General features: G+C 41.5%; 1 protein-coding gene across 3 annotated transcripts in view; it reads left to right on the plus strand.

Moving 5' to 3' along the window:
- SLC2A13 (solute carrier family 2 member 13) overlaps positions 1 to 13,904 on the plus strand; it is a 143,752-nt gene extending 129,848 nt beyond the window's left edge. For 2 of the 3 annotated variants that reach the window (XM_086886818.1, XM_086886820.1), the window contains 3 exons: positions 5,997 to 6,118; positions 6,239 to 6,391; positions 7,529 to 13,904. In XM_086886818.1, the coding sequence (XP_086742944.1) occupies positions 5,997 to 6,118; positions 6,239 to 6,391; positions 7,529 to 7,755 (502 nt within the window). In that variant the 3' untranslated portion in view covers positions 7,756 to 13,904. The remainder of the gene's footprint in view (positions 1 to 5,996; positions 6,119 to 6,238; positions 6,392 to 7,528) is intronic. The other variant, XM_086886819.1, reaches the window with a different exon arrangement.
- The last annotated feature ends 3,240 nt before the right edge of the window (positions 13,905 to 17,144 follow it).

A 17,144-nucleotide genomic window follows, 5' to 3' on the forward strand; every position in this document is an offset into this window, starting at 1 on the left:
TTGGTGTTTTTTTTGTTTTGGTTTGGGGTTGTTTTGGGGTTTTTTTGGTTTTTCATTTGCTGTCATGTGGTGTAAGAAGCTTCATCTGCATATTTTTAGGTAACATCTGGTTTAATGGATGAATTATTTCTCTCTGTAAACTACAAAGTTAAAGCGATAAATGCAGACTTCTCCAGAGATGTATGGAGCTTCTGAGGTGTGGACAACAGTAGCTAGGGAACTTTGAGAACGCCTAGAAATTCTTGATTCAGACATTAGTCAGGTTTAAAGTAATCTGTTTGCCTTCAGGCTGAGTTGCAATTCACTTGATGCTTTAGACAGCATCTTACCTCGTGTATAAAACAGGAGAAAGGGTTTTTCTTTGAAACAGAATATGCTGATTTATAGTGAAACTATACCTCATGGTTTAACTGTTTCTTATGGGTTGTGCTAATGTAACTATTTTGGATGTACATGGGTGGATTTGAGAGGCCACTTGATGGACAGGGTAGAGGCGGTTTCCAAAGTTCTCCTTAGTTACATGTCTGACTACCACTAAGTTATTATACAGTTCATCTGGTACTTGGCTAAATTTTGCCCTCTAAGGTAGCTGGGGGCTTGTTCAGACAACTAAATATCTTTAGCAGAAGAAGAAGAAGGGCTTGAACTTATGACAACTAATCCAGATGTTGAGATTCAGATTCTTCTACAAGACGAGTAATTGCATGTGGATAAATAATCTTAGTTGTTCCCAAGCATCATCCATAAAAACCTTCCTCCATCGAAACAGCAGCTACTCTAAATTATGTCTCTTTTGTCCTCTGTCATTTCCATTACAGATTTCAGATGAAAACATGAGTTAATAAATTTGGCATAAATTAATATTCTTCAGTGGATTGCCGTGATATAAAAGTCAGCACTCTACACGGGAGACTTTAAAAATGTCCTTGAAGGAGATTTTTAATAAATCAAATATATCTGTGTTACACTCAAGACTTAAATTGGCAAATTGTAGATTGTCAATATCCTGATAATCCAGGCACAAAAGGCTGGCATAAGAGCAGTCCTTCTGTAGTTTTTCTTGAGTTAGAACAAAGAAATGGTGGATTAGTGAAACTGTTAATTAATTACAAAATCTTTCTGTGCTATCAGCACCTGATGTTAAAGTTTATCTCAGAGCAGAATGTGTAATTTTGGAATATTCTTGTTCTAACAAGCATTTTTCAGAGATGGATGATCACATTAGTGTTTTTCTTCAGAAGTAATTTCCTTTGCCTGACTTGATTTGAATTTTGACCTTTTAAGATTTTTGATCTAAATCCATTTAAGATGCTTCTGAAGGGCTTAAAAGACGAGACGTCAGCAGCTTTCATATTAAAAATAAATTAACTGTTCACAATGAAACAATTCACGCAAAAGCTGTGTCTTTAGGGCTAGACATTCCTCACTGTACAGCAAAGCAAAAATTAATGGATATTTGAGAAGAAAATCAAGCTGGTCTCTGTCTTGTGCCTGTGCGATGTCTTGCTCAGAAATTTCTCACACGGGTTTTCAGCGTTGTGCTTCAGAATTATTGTAAAGCCATAATGGCTCGAGTGTTAGGAAAATTTACATTATCAAGGAATGGTTTTATCCTGTTTTTTCCTGCTGGCCTTCCTCTTATTTGCAATAATATTCTAAACTCCCCATGCTGGCTCTTTTCTTAATTTCTTTTATGTGCCATATGAAGGTAATTTAGGGAGATGGAGAGCAAAGCTTTAGTCTTTTCGAGCTTCAGACCATATCTGATAGATGATGGATTCTGTGATTTTGAAACTGGCTATATAGTGCTTGTCATTTGAAAATCTACCAATCTTCTCATTTATTTCCAGTCAGTTGAATTTCTTGCATCAATTGTTGGTAGGTGATTTCACTAATTAGAACTGATGTGCATCTTAAGTAGCCTGTAGAAAACTCATAGCCAAAAAAAATCACAGTAAAAGTTTTCAGTATAGCATTTTCATGTTTTTGGTTTGGCAGTGATTTCAGAGGCTATGATGTGATGTGTCTTCACTGGTTGTACCAATGTGACTATTACACAGCATATTGGTACACACAAATGCTTTGCACCAGTACCTTACTGCATCATTTCACTTGTACCATTTACAGGGAATTGCCTGGATGGTCACTCAAAGTGTTGTAGTCAACACCTTAATGACCAAGTGAACACCAGTGACAAGTGGCATTCCTCAGGGGTCAGTACTGGAACTGGTGCTGTTTAAGATCCTTGTTGGCCACATGGACAGTGGGATTGAGTGCACCCTCAGCAAGTTTGCAGACAACACCAAGCTCTGTGGTTCTGCCAACACGCTGGAGGGAAGGGATGCCATCCAGAGGAGCCTGGACAGGCTTGAGAGCTGGGCCCTTGTGAAGCTCATAGAACCATAGAATCATCCAGGTTGGAAGAGCCCTTTAAGATCGAGCCTGACATCAGCACTACCACAGTAACCACTGAAGGATGTCACCCAGCACCAACCTCTTAAACTCCTCCAGGTGTGGTGACTTCAACACTCTCTGGCAACCAATTCCAATGCCTGACCACTCTAACAGGGAAAAAAAACTTCTTCTAATACCTAACCTGAATCTCCCCTGTCTCAGCTTAGGACCATTTCCTCTGGTCCTCTTACTTCAGTCACTGTAGAAGAGACCATCCCTCATCTAACTAAAATCTCTTTTTGGGTAGTGGCAGACAGCAATGAGATTCCCCCTGACCCTCCTCAAGATTAAACAAACCCAGCTCCCTCAGGTATTACTCATAAGATTTATTTCCTAAACCATTCATGAGCCTTGTTGCCCTTGGTTGGACATGGTCCAGCACCTCAGTGTCCTCTTTAAAGTGATGATCCCAGAACTGAACACAGGATTCGAGGTGCAGTACACTGCTGAGTACAGTGGGATGATCACTGCCCTGCTCCTGCTGGCCACAATATTCTTGATACAGGCCAAGATGCCATTGGCCTTCTTGGCCACCTGGGCACACACACTGGCTCACATTGAGCCCACTGTCGACCAGCACACACACCCAAGTCTCGTTCTGTCGAACAGCTCCTGAGCCACTCCTGCCCCAGCCTGTAGCCTCCATGGGATCCATGGGACACAAGTGCAGGACCCAGCATTTGGCCTTATTGAACCTCCTGCAGTTTTCTCCTCAGCCCATTGATCAAGTCTGTCCAGGTCTCTCTGCAGAGCTTTCCCACACTCAAGCAGATCAACACTCCCACCCAACTTGGTGTTGTCTGCAAATTACTGAGGGTGCACTCAATTCCCACATCCAAATCATCAGCAGGGATGCTAACAAGCTGTGGAACAGGCTGCCCAGAGAAACTGTGGATGCCCCATCCCTGGAAGTGTTCAGGGACAGTTTAGATAGGGCTCTGAGTAACCTGGTCTACTGAAAGGTGTCCCTGCCCATGGAAGGCAGAGGTTGGAACTTGATGATCTTTAAGGTCCCTTTCAGATCACACCATTCCATGATTCTTTGATTTTCTTCTGTGTTTCAGCTTATGAAGCAATGGGTAGCTGCTCCTCTGCTTCCATCATACATGCTCCCTTCATGCAGGACAAAATTCCGAATTTTGTCTGGTAATAAACTGTATGCTAATTATAAATATGTTCTTCATCAAAATAATACAGTGCTACAGTAGTAGAATTAGCACAGTGATAGAGTTTGAACAAATCTTGAAGGAGTGTTATTTTTTTAACATTCCCAGCACTGCAAGATGCCAGCAAATGCAGATGTCTTTGCTTTTACTATGTGTACCATGCTGGTTCACAACTGAAGGATAAGCGAAGCACAGTTTATTACTGCCAGGTTTCTATTTAATCTAGTCTCAAGTGCTGTTTTTCCCATTTCATTGCACTAAATCTGCTTTTCTGCAACAAAATTTCCTCTCTGCTAGGGGCAGACAGTGAAGAATAGATGAGTGGCCTCAGTCACAGGAGGCTTTGGAGACATCTGGTTTTCGCCTGTATTATTTGTGTTCCACTCTGTCAAAAGTAGGATACAACTGGGAAAAGATGGCAAGGGAAGGAAACACACTGACCTGCTGCAATTGTGTCTGCATGATTCAGCATGTTGGTTTGTGCTCATGGAGATGGATGCAGGATAATAAACCAAGAATGTCTTTGTTTACAGTTTTGTTTGAGAGAAAGCATGAAGCCCTCTCTGCAGAGCTGCCAATCTGGCTGGGCAGAATGGAGAAATTCATCTCAGCAAGATGCTTAAAAGTGCTCATCAGCTTGTATTCATTGCAAACACCTGCAAATGAAATTCGCATAATAGCAAAAGAAGCAAAATTGATGATGTTAAAGCAGTGTGAAATCGAGCACTCCTATGTTCTTGCAGTGGGCCAGTCTGTATCCAGGCACAAAGGACATGTGTTTGAGAGGGATGTTCAGCTGATCTGTTCTCTAAATCTTTTCCACCTCAAGAGTGAAAATGAATCAATGCCCTGGATGAGATGGCCTTTCCAGGGGAACTCAGTGAGGCAGAGCTGTGAAAGGGTGGGAAGGAACACACCGGCACTGGCTGTATTGCTGACCCCAAATTAAGGGCTCACCATTTCTCCACTTGTTCGGGTGCTGCTCAAGTGCAAACTGAAACGGCACATCTTACAGGTTACTGCCATTAGGGTTTTACCAAGGTTCAGACATGCATTTTTCCAGTACTTGTAGGGTTAATGTCTCTCTTTTAAATATTTTGGAGCTTTGGATTTCCAGCTGTCGTGAAATTGGGTCTGGGACTTCACCATGATATCTTGCTTTAAATGTTGTCCTTTCATCAATGATGAGATAGGGAAGATTTCTGCCCCAGGAGTGCTGGTGGGTTGGTCATCAGTGCTTAGCACATTGCTGTTCAACTCTGAAGCATTGCAGAGTGGCTCTTACTCCACCACCCACAACCTGTTGCCCTCCTATTGCCATTGCAGGCATTGTCATTCTGGTTTCTCTACTTGTCAAGAGGGTCACATCCTTCATATAAGTGCTCAGCTGATCTGGAAATCATAACCCAGGCAGATGTTCAGCTCTCTATGATTTCTTCTTTGCAAGTAAATAACATTGTTTGATTAACATATGAAAGAGTAGTGTCTGCTTAAGTCTTCTCTCCAGAAAGTATAGTATTTTTCATCTCTAGCAACTGATGTGGTGGCAGCTGAAGAGTTTCACTGGTTACATTTATGACTTGTTTCCTTTAAACAAACATTAATTTAAAAAAATTAAAACAAAAAATAAAGTTGCCAGTATGCCTTTAAAAAATGTTGTTTTAAAATATATTGGTGGCAGTCAGAGGGAAATACCTGATCTTACACCTATTCCTTGAAATATTGGAAATTGTTGAAATACTCCGTGAAATACACAATTCTCACATGGCCTTTCCAATAGAGACATATATTCTTTCAGTAGCTAATTACAAGCACTACCTTCTCCTAAACTATGTCACTGTGTAGGAAGGAAATACACACCTCTTTTCTTTGTAACTTCATTTGACCTTGGCACACTCCATAGACATTGCTGTTCACACCTGAAGTATGCCTCATGTAGTTGGTTCAGCAGTGATGTAAGGACTAACTTCCCTCTGACCTTACATCGTTGTGTGAAGCATCTTTAGCTCCAAGTCCTGCTGCTGCAGCTGGTTTTGCATTGTGTGATATTCCTGTAAATTAGTCTTGATGGCTTTGGTATCACCATTTTTGTACTAACTACTGGTTGTTTGAAGAAGATCTGTAAATTCAGGGCAAGTGTTTAAATTCAGGAATGTTCTGCTGATTACTCTTCCTAAGACTAGGCTTAAGAAAAAAACATGTTTCTGAGTGTAGAACTTTGCTCAAAGATCTTGATAAATTTACAGGGATTAAGGGTTTTTATCTTACATGTACATTAGCCATCTTTTATTAAGACATTACTTGCCATGTTTATTTTGCAATGTCAACTATTGCCTTGAAAATTCTTTAATAAAGTGGAGTTTTGTTGATTTTCAGGTGTTCAAATGAAACCGTATTCAAAAAGGAAGATTTATTTTGGGCATACAATTTCTGTCCCACTCCGTACTCTTGGACAGCACTTCTGGGCCTTATTTTGTATTTGGTTTTCTTTGCACCTGGTAAGAAAATACTTGTTTTCCCATATAAGTTTAAAATGTCAAATAGTGAAGCTACATGTTAAATTTATTTTTGAGTTCAGCCATTAAATTCAGATTAATCCTTTTATTCCTAATTCTTAGGGATGGGTCCTATGCCCTGGACTGTCAATTCTGAAATTTATCCACTTTGGGCTAGAAGTACAGGAAATGCATGTTCTTCTGGAGTCAACTGGGTTTTCAATGTGCTCGTGTCACTGACATTTCTGCATGCAGCTGAATATCTGACATACTATGGTAAGTAACAGTACATGTCCATATGTGCAGTACTGCCATTGGCACAGAGATTTTCTCCAGATTCTGGGTCCCTCCACTGGTTTTGCTGTGAAGTGTCAAAGCAATGTTCTCAACCCACTGTGGTTTCGTAAGACTAGAGATCTGAAACAACCTGCTTGGATCATAGACTTTGGTCTGGATTTCATAAGAAACATTTCTTTTTGTCCTGAACTGAGAACCTACACAGTTGATTAAAACAGAGAAGCTGGAAAAAACCCACTTTTGATTTAATGAAATAATGCTGACTCCCACTTAAGGTGACAGCATCTGCAGTTTTCCAGTTTATGGTGACATCCAAGGCCAGAATCAGATGGTATTTGCAGAAATACAGCTATTGATAAAGTACTATCTGTGGGAACCTGTGGAGTGTTTGTCAGGTTACTGCTCACCCACACCAATATAAGTCATTTAAATCACATTAATCTGCTAGGGAGATGATATGACCTTCACATCCTTACTGGTGCAGAGCTTTACAGCTCTGCTTGTTATTCCTTTGAGCTATCAGTGTAGCGACACGAGGTAAATGTTTGTTGGTCCTTTGCTACCTGCTCTGCCCCTCTATGTATGATGGATTGTGGGCAGGAACAAGCTCTTTCTCAGTATTAATTGTCACCACAAAGCACTTTTAAATAAGTTAGGTGTAAAAGTCACAAACATTATTTTAATCCTGACTCATTTCTTTTGCTAGAGCATTTAATTTTGAGGACTTGTCTTAATGTGTCCTCCACTGTCAAGACAAACCAAGAAAGCTCTTTCCTTTCACATCTGCTTTTTATATTTGGGCATGTGATTGTGTAATTGCTGTTTATTTTAAGACCAGAGCGACTTGCCCAGAAAGGATGTGTATTATCTTTCACGTGAATTGGAATTGCCTTTGTCAATTTACTTTGCTGAGGAATGGGGTAATAAGGAGTCCTTCTCCCACACCCACAGCCCCACAGCTCATTCATTACACAGAAGTAACCCTGTCACTCCAGCCTTTGCTTTTACACTCTCCTTTGAAGCCACAGCCTGCTGCTTCTGTCACTCCCTCTGCTCTGGCACAGAAGAGGGATGGGAACCTCTGTAACTGACTGTGACAATGGTTTTACATTGCAGGAGCCTTCTTCCTCTACGCAGGGTTTGCTGCCCTGGGACTGGTTTTCATCTACGGCTGCCTTCCTGAGACTAAAGGGAAAAAACTGGAAGAAATTGAATCTTTGTTTGAAAACAGGCTATGTACATGTGGTATGTCAGATTCTGATGAAGGAAGGTATATCGAGTATATTCGGGTGAAGGGAAGTAATTACCATCTTTCTGACAATGATGCTTCTGATGTGGAATAATTTTCAGCTGCTGATGTATTTAATCATTTAAAAGCCTTCTGGGGGAAAAGCAGCTCTCTGATGACCTCACTGCCCTGCTTCTGGTCTGGTTCTCCTTTCTACTGTGTATTTAAAAATGCCTTCATGTTCAATGCTCCATTTGGGAGAAAATTCTAGATGCTAGCATTTTCTTGATAACTAAAAGCAATGGCTTCCAAAAGAGATTGAATTCCACAATTATGTGACTTCACCGAGTGTGTGTGACACTGCTCCATCCCCAGATGTTTAGTAGGGTGCACTGTACCAGATGAATACAGAAGGCTATCCGAGATGGTCAGGGGTTGTCCTTATCTGCAATACTGACAAAACCTAAAATAGTTGAGTGGCTGATGAGAGAGCAGCTGGCAGGTGTCGGATCCCCATCCCATAGGAGCCAAGGAAGAAGCTCTGCTGTGCAGTATAGCAAAGGATGAATGCATAAGCTGCTGTAACAGTAACCATTTCATAGGGTTAACTGATCAGCAAAACACAAATACCTGCTGTAGCCATCAGTGGGACATTTCCCAAATTTACCCAAAGAGAATTTACATTATTTATTTGAGATAGCAAGTAGAGAGCCATACTCACCTTGATGGGGGTTCACTAGGGTGGTGTGTGTCTGTGCTACACCGGGTTATCCACCCACAACTACTCCTGAGTACAGGCTGCAGCTGAGAGTTTATGTTTGTGAGAAAAACTGGAAAAATTAATTACTGATAGCAGGAAAACAGAGCTCAGTATGTGGCTGCACTTACAAATGTACTGGTATATAATGCCAGGTACAACATAGAGGTTTCAGTTTAAAAAAAATTGTATTTGTTTTCCTTTTTAGCATTTGAGCATACTGGTTTGTGCCTAGTTTTGAACACAAAAATACCATTAGCTAAAAGAAAGATAAGGAGGGGAGAGGGTTTGTGCTGCTAAATGCACAGTGGTCATCCCTCCTGTGCCTTTTGCTTGTGAATAATTATTGCCTTCAGTTTATCTCCATATGTGCTGAGCAAATGACTCCCAGCACATTTTTCTTCAAATTTCCTTAGTCAGTTTTGGTGTGTTGCTGGATCTAAAGAGAAATATTAGCCATGGGCAGAAGCCTGCGTCTCGTATTAATTGCCTTACCAAAGCATTGCAAACTTGTCAAGAAAATGTCAGGCACAAAACTAACTTGGCTGCCTTTAGCATGGTAATGAAAATATGAATGGTACTTTATTCGCCTGCCACGATTGCTTCCCTTGGAAAATTGAATTTTATGCAGCTACATAAAAATATTATGTTTTTTTTTTCTTTGTCCTGTCCTCACTGCTTTAAGTCTTCAAAGATATGAGTTTGAAAGCATCAATAATTCAAATTCTTATCTTTGAAACATTTGCTTCATGAAAGAATGTGGAAAAATTCCTCTGCCTGTGGGCTGATGCCCATTTATTTGGTAAAAAATACATTTTTCATTGTGTAAAGATTAAAGAAGTCATTAGTTTCATTAGCTTTTATAGATTTGGTTTATGGGTTTTTCTTAGGTTGAAAAATATTTTCAATGTTGGATTGCTATCAAAATCAAGCCTGAACATTTGTTACTAAATTACTGGATAACATGGGATTTTGTTGTTGTAAAGAAGTCTGACATTATGTTATCTAATCTTCTGTGGGGGGGAGTTCGTATCCTCCAATTATTGACCTTCAGGGATTGGGTGTGTTTTGGTTTCTTTTCTTTTCTCTTTTTTTTGTTAATCAGAGAAATATTTTTGGAAAGAAAACATTTTAAGGACTCCTTCTGTGACTTGACTGGGGCTAAAAGGGAAAAACATAGTAGACAGAGGGAATTTCAAATTAATCTTTGCAAGGAGTGGCTCAACCTTGAACATCTCCTGTGTTGTGAGAGGGCTGGATTCTCATGCCTTCCATCTTGCCTCCCTTTTAAGCGCACAATATTTTTATGCTTGAAAGCACCAGCTGTAGAAAATGCTGAGGTCTCCAGTTCTATCTGTTGAAAGTGCTGAGGTCCTCAGACCTCCCTACAAATTCCCCTGCTGCAGGATGTCTCCATTTGGCTGTCACCTCTTTGAAGCTTTCACTCAAGGTGCAGTACCTGAAATGAGAAAAAGAGATACTTGGCACAGAGAAGAACAAAATCTTTTCAAGGAGACATTGACCTTTTTCTGAAACCAAAAAATTGTGTTTGAAGACCGGTGTTGGAAGCAGTTTTGTTACCTAGAGCAGTGTGTGAATAGGTGCATAACAGCCAACCTGTGCTTACGCACTTGAGATGTTTAAGTGGCTATTTACTGGCTTCTGGGATGGGGTCTTAGGGTTCTGATGGTCCCAAAAGCATGAGCCCACACTCACCTTCACACCTGGGAGCATTCCCTTGCTTGGTGTGTTTTCCTGGAGGAGGAGCAAGGCAGGACCTGGTATGCCAGTGCCAGCCCCGTGTCAGTGCTAACCTTGTGTCCACAGGGAGAGGGAACGCTGCAGGTATGGGCATAACTGAAGTGGAGCTGCTGGGAAGGTCACTGTCATGGGGTCAGCAGCCTCTTCTATTTTGCAGGCAGTTCTGGGGCTTTTTAGCAGCAGAAGATCATCTCTCTCTGCCAGCCTTGTTTCATGGACCTTCCCAAAGGAGCGCTCAGTCGTGTACAGCACTGGGCTCATTTTCTCACGCAGGTTCCGTCTTACTGAAAATGGTTTTCTGAAGGTTTGTATCCCCTGTCCTTTCTCACAAGACACAGCAATTGAAACATGCATTTTATTCCTCACTGCTACTGGTCATGAGGATACAAAATACATTGGCTTCTTTATTATCCCTCCCTGTTCTGTGCCCACAGAGAGCAGGGTTTAAGTCTTCCTTTTAGGGTTTCTTCACACCAAGACAGCATTCCATACTTTACAAATACTGAACATAAGCCAAGAATCATGTGTATTAAAAATTATATCAGATACTTCAAATTGATCTTACACAGTTAAGGTTTTATTTTTAGAATCTGTGAGCATTTAGAATTTATGAAGAAAATTAGAAATATATATCTATTTTGCAAATATTTTTTATATTTATTAGTATTTTAAGTTTTAAAAGATTTTTTCTAAAGGTAGACTTAGGAACATTCCAGATAAAAGAATAAAAATACAGTGTAATTCAATAATTTCTTGTTACAAGATTTTAATTTATGAAGTAACATATGTCTAAGCACAATATTCTTTTATTGAAAGCTTTTTGTAGAAGACGTGAAATTGTTTCTTCACAAGGACTGCAGACTTAATTCAGGTATTCTGTGCATCAGGAATGCTAGAGTAATACTTCTGGTAGATGATTATACACAACAATTTGAGATCTTCTAATTCTGAATTATCTACCAACTCTACATGTAGTGAGGTAACACCAAGTATAAAAGAAACCGTCCTGATACATTTTTAATATTTTTAAATTTAATCATGTTAATTTGCATGTAGTTGTTTGTTCACCATGCTGAGTAATTTGAGATAATTTTGCACTTTTCTTCCCCTTGTCACTTTGTTGATCAAAGTAATCTTTTAACAAGAGAACCAAACCTGTTTTGAAAATAGAGTCAAAGCAAGCCCAGGAATCATTTGGAGGGCTGGAGTTGCGTTGCTGTGTGGGTACCTTGGATTGGTCACTCTTGTAGACATTTCCTTGGGAGGTGCAGTGACAACTGGCAGAAATCATGGGGCAAGAAAGGGTAAATCACAAAGGACCATTGTTCCAACACTAACTTATTGTTGCATGGGTTGATAATGCTGCATTTCACTCGGGTAGGAGTTAGGGCTGGGACAGGAGAAGAAGGAAATGATGCATCAAAAGCACCGCAAAGTCAAATTTCAGTAGCAATGGGTGTTGTAGCCAGCAGGAGCATGCTCTGACTTCTCTCCCTTGTGGGGTGAGGATGATGGGGTGAGGGACTGTGCTTGGTCCTGTGGATAGGAATGGAGGGCTGTCAGGGGAAGAAGCAGTCTGGTGTTGCTCTCCCATGCCTGTGTGGAGGTGAGGACGTGGCAGTGGAGCTGGCAAAGCTAGTACGCTTTTCCTCGGTGAAATCTCTTTTGCCATTCGTAGTCACTTGGGCTGAGCACTGGGGAGAAGTTTTGACCTTCAGGGGCTGCTAAAGGCTTTGAGCAAGGGTCTTGCCTTAGGCCATGGGAGTATTGGATGTAGTTCCACAGGCATTCAGTGGGCAAGGAAAAGACAGACCCTGTACTTCTCCGCTTTTTACCCAGCTTTCTACTTCTCGTTGATGCTCTTCTAACATGGTTGTTTTGAAATTTTACTTGCATAAGGGGCTTTGTTGGCTGAACAGCACTACTGCAAAAGAGGCAGAATATTTACAGCAGAGAATGACCTTGGGGTATAAATCAAGGCAGAAGAGACAATTCTGCAAAGCACTTTAATGAGTAAGATATGTGTGCACTATTTTCTGAGAGAATCAAGCTAACCAAACCCATTCCTCTGCATTGGGAAGAAAATCAAGCTTTGTGTACCAGGCCAGAAGCAGATAATGCCACAATATGTGCTTTATGGCAAAATGTGTTTTTATTGCGGGTAACATTTACAGCTTACATGTAGCTGCTGCCTATAAAGTGACTCAATTGTTCTCTGGATTTTAACAAGTCATACTTTTGTGCAAAAATCTTAGTGGTTTTCTATCAATCTTCATCACCTTGTGTACAGTACAGTTAAGCATAATCCACAAGTGGTCTAGATTGTGGCAGTGTTACAAATGTCAGCACAGTAAAATTCTAGGTGAACATTGTTAAAGAAATATTGTTGTTTGTGATACTGGGGGTTAAAATTCCTCAAAGGCAACTATATATAGATTTTAAAAGTCTGAAAACAAAAAGGCAGTTCTTATCTATTTTGTGTATGTTTTCATATAGAGAAGGAGTTTTTTATGTGCCAATAACCATCACTGTAGTGTTTTGTAAATGGGTGTTAATAGTGTTGCAGAGTTCTGTATATGAGAATATACTTTAGCCACAATGACCTGTTAGTGTGAACCAGCGGCATGTTTTTAATCTTGCTCACACCTCTCATCAGAGGTGCTCACTTGTTGGCTTCAGTAGAGCTCACTCATGCCAGGGGAAGTTTGACAAAAGTCAGGCCTCAAGAATACAGACTTCATCTATATCCATGCTTTTTCACATTGTCCCTAGATAGTATATTACATGTGAATGATCTGGCACATGTAATTTTAAAGCTTCAACTCCAGTTCAGTTGCTTCTTGATTTTGTTGAGAAAAATTTTGTCAGAATTTGCTTTGGCCTTTCATCACATCTATATAAATAAGGAGCATACTGATGAATTATGAATATTGTCCACCTATTTGTAAAGGAACCATCTGTTTCTGAAGTGTTAAAATAAAGGCAAATTTCTCTTGCTGCCTTAAACATTACACAGACTTTGGAGAGGACTGAATGTATGACCACCATCATGACTTCTGCAGGAGAAGCTTCATGGATCCTCAGCAGGTATGAAACAAGGTGGTTTCATGGTGCTGGGAAGCTGTGTTGCACTGTGGGCCCTGCCTAGTGCACGCCTGCCATCTGTTTGATTTCAAGTGTTCCAAGAGTCCCCGTGAAACTGATAGGATTATTCATGTGCTTGATATTCTCCATGTGCTCAGTGTCCTGCTGGTCCGGGACGTCGCTGGGAAGTGGCACGAGTCATGTCTCTGCTTTCCATTGTGAATCTCACCCCTCTACAAAATGGTTAACCGGATCTTTGTGTGACAAATGCCGTGTAGAATATTCGAGACACTACTGGGGACCAAGTTGATAGTAATAATTCCATGCTGAATAATGTGCACATGGTGCCATCAGGCACACTGTAATCCCCGGGCACGGGTTATGGTATTTAGTACAAAACAGGTTTTGGCAAAACAATTTGCTGGGTTGTCCAAGTCATTTCTTAACCATGTCAAACATGTGCCATTTCCATTTCCAACCAGTCAAGCCTATAATGTATGAAAGTGTTGTACATTTTCTGAAATTTAAGTGATGTAAAATTATTTAATTGACTTATGATTGCTTTAATGAAGTTTGTCTTTACATAAAAATAAATATCTTCAAAGAACTGTCAGTGCCAGAAGTGTAAATGAACAAAATAAAAGGTGAGATACTTAATTACAGTATTTTTCTCAAGGTTTCGTTTGTTTGAGTATTCGCGTCACCTTTTATAGTGGCAGCTTTGCAAAATAAGCTCAGATAGGCCATGGGCTTGCCTGAAATAAGGAAAGGGTAGCTCTGAATATGATCTGAAAACGATGTTTTTCAAATCAGAGAATGGTTCTGTGACACCAGGTAAGTGTTCCTCCCTTTCTGGAGGATTTGTTTGAAGAGCTGAATGCAGCTATGCAGAGCTGCCAACTATCCCAGTGTCCCACCATGGGTTTGCAATGCCCTCTGCCCAAACAGACTGGTTTCCTTACAGCAATTTGCATCCTCACACTTGATTACGGACTGGAAAAAGAGCAGGAGTTGCTGTTTTCTAATGGGAACTGTCCTAATTCTGTGTGTTTTATTAGAGAAAATTGCTGCAATCAGTTTGATGGCTTAAAAAAAAGCAGCATGACCATGACTGCGCTGTGCTGGGGCTGCCCTGGCTGCGCTCCCCAGAATGACAGAAGAATCACACCCACGAGAACAAATGGAAAATGGTTCTGTTACATCCACCCACCACAGGTACCACAGTTGAATCCTGGTGAGATCCAGAGCTGGCTCTGACAGCCTTTTGGTCCAGGATGCAGGGAGATCACAGCCAATGGGGAGAAGCTGGCAGTGGGAGATTGCTTGGCAAGCCTGTATTGGTGGCAGTGCGTATCTCCAAGAGGGGGCTAGGCAGCTCATCACTGTGCACTGGCAGCTTCTGTTTCTAGCTTTTTGGCTGAGAGTGCTTATGAAGGTGATGAGTGACTGCAGTTCATACTACTTGTCACCAAAACTACATGACAACTTTGTGGGATAATGAAAATCTGATGGCTCTGCTGTTAAACACTCCATTTTTTTGCCTTCTGCCATTTCTCTCTGCTCCAGCTACTATTACAAAGCAGCTACTCATGGATTGATTTTTTCCAAATGCATTCTCCCTTCTGTAGAATTGAACTGCAGGCCATTACAGTAGCTCCAAATCTTCGTGAACATTTTCAGGATCAGGGCTGGGTGATGCTCTATCTGAACTAAAGTCACCCATCCAGTGCTGTGTGGTCTTCATTTTATGCATGACACAAAGTGTTTATTTCAAGTGTTTATTTCTACAATTTGTGGAAAGTAAGCGGGGAACTTAAAGGTAAGCTGAGAAAAAAAAAGTCCTTTTTCTCTAATCTCAGTAGTTACCTGCTGAGTTCCCTGGACTGGTTGAAGAGACCTGCTGCAGATTGTTCCCTGAGCTGGTGTCCCTTCAGTCACCCCTCACCCACGCAGAGCTCTGTGCACAAACATACTCAGGCACTTCAGCTGCTGCAGTTTCACTCCTGTTTGAGCCAAAATGAATTGCATCTCAGCTCTTCTCCTGATGGACAGTCTAACTCAGTCAGCCCACCAGGCAACCAGCTGAGCTCTGTGAGAAAAAGTCACACACACTGTCAGCAGTTCCACAGTCTCGTCTGGGGCTGTTAGCTGGTCTCCAGGGCAGGTTTTCACTCACTTGTTGAACATGTGTTACCTACCCAGTACCTGCACCTGTGTGTGTGTGATTGAGAAGTTCTGCAAAGACATGAAGTTTGGAAAGCTTTTGCCTTTTGAGAGTTAAGTGCAGAACTACCACAAATATTTTCTGCATCTTGATTTTGGCAGAAAAATCTGGAGGGTTGTGTGAGTTTTGATTTGGTTGGATGCTTTTATAGATGTTGAGATCTGGGTTTCAGGAGGATACAAGGGTCCATCTGTTTTTCTGATGAGTGAAACCTTTGCCTTAGCTAGCAAACTCTGATTTTGGGTGCTGTGATATCCCGTGAAAGCTCAGATAGAATCCTTAATGCCAAACAGAAAGGCAGGGGCTCATTCGTGGAGCAGTAAGATACATTGTATGAAGGAAGAAAGAGGAGTACACATCAAAATGACCTACCCACAGTCTTGTAACACATTAACACCGGCTCCACACCAGAGGCTTAGGTGCCTTTTATTGCAGGTAGAAAGGGGCAGGGAAATGAAGGGATTCCAAACCAGCCCCATTCTGTGGACCATTCCTCAGAAGATCAGAAAACACAGATCCTTAGAAAGATGCATGACTTACCCACAATGTAAGGAGCAGAGAAGCTGCAGTGCACTGATGCCAATGGAGCTCATCCCTTGAGGGGACTCAGGTGTGAGAAGGGAAAACAAACCCCCGCCCCCCACTTTCACAAAAGCAGTGAATCATCCATCCCCTTTGGAAAAAGAGTTACTTAAAGGTGGAGAAAGGGGGATGGAGAGGTGGGGAAGGTCCATGCCTGAAGGAACAGTGAGAGTTTGGGGGCCCATCAGGGAGGTGGTTTGAGATACATGAGCAGTTTGAGGGCAGAGGGGGCTGGATTAGCTAAACTTCATAATCAAGGTGGTATGTGGAACTGAGACTAGATCAGGTTGCCATGACAACATGAGCAGGAAAAAATCCTGAGCAGAGGCTGAGGGGAGGAAGTAGGGCATAAGGTATGGAGGATGGTTAATGAAGTGTAAGTGTGGGGACATAGTGTCTCTGCCACACCACTGCATGATGTCAGGGGACAGTGTCAAGCTGTCCTGGATAGAGGGGGGCAAAGTCAGAAGGCAGCAGAGGGCTGAGGATGCAGCTGATTCAAGATCTAAATCTCTCTCTAAAAAATGGTTGTTTTTTTTTTTTCCAGGACTCAGATTCATAGGCCTAGTCTTCAATTTTTAATTATTTTTTTTTACACTTCTTGAGTGCTGCAGTGTACTTTGTTAATTGCCTAATGTATCAAAACCACACATATAGAAAGAATTAGTTCGAATTTCCATGGCCACCTCTCTGCTCCCAGCTGCATCCACCAGTTCATGCATGCTGACAAGGCACAGGAACAGGGTGAGCCATCCTTCCCTTCTCCTTAACATGTGGCATTTTCAGCCTTCCCAGTCCCGCAGCTTTTCCTTCTCAAAACCAATTCCACAGCTGAGGCTGGTGAGACCCCATGTCCCTTTCCAGCTGCCACCAAATCCCACATACAGATTTTCCTTCTGAAGCCTTCACTCAGGGTCACTCAGCATAGCTGTAGTTGCAAAGGGGAGGCTGTTGGCATCCCAGCTGTCCTGCAAGTGCCAGACGATTTCTCCATCCCTAAAGTGGCAGCTGTGGCCTGCAGCAGGTGGCTGGGTCCCCATTGGGAAGTGGTGCCTTGGAATAGGCATTGCCCTGAAAGTGGTGCTTGTTTTAATAT

The sequence above is a fragment of the Cyanistes caeruleus genome, chromosome 4, assembly GCF_971803275.1.
Source record: "Cyanistes caeruleus chromosome 4, bCyaCae1.hap1.1, whole genome shotgun sequence".
NCBI lineage: Eukaryota > Metazoa > Chordata > Aves > Passeriformes > Paridae > Cyanistes > Cyanistes caeruleus.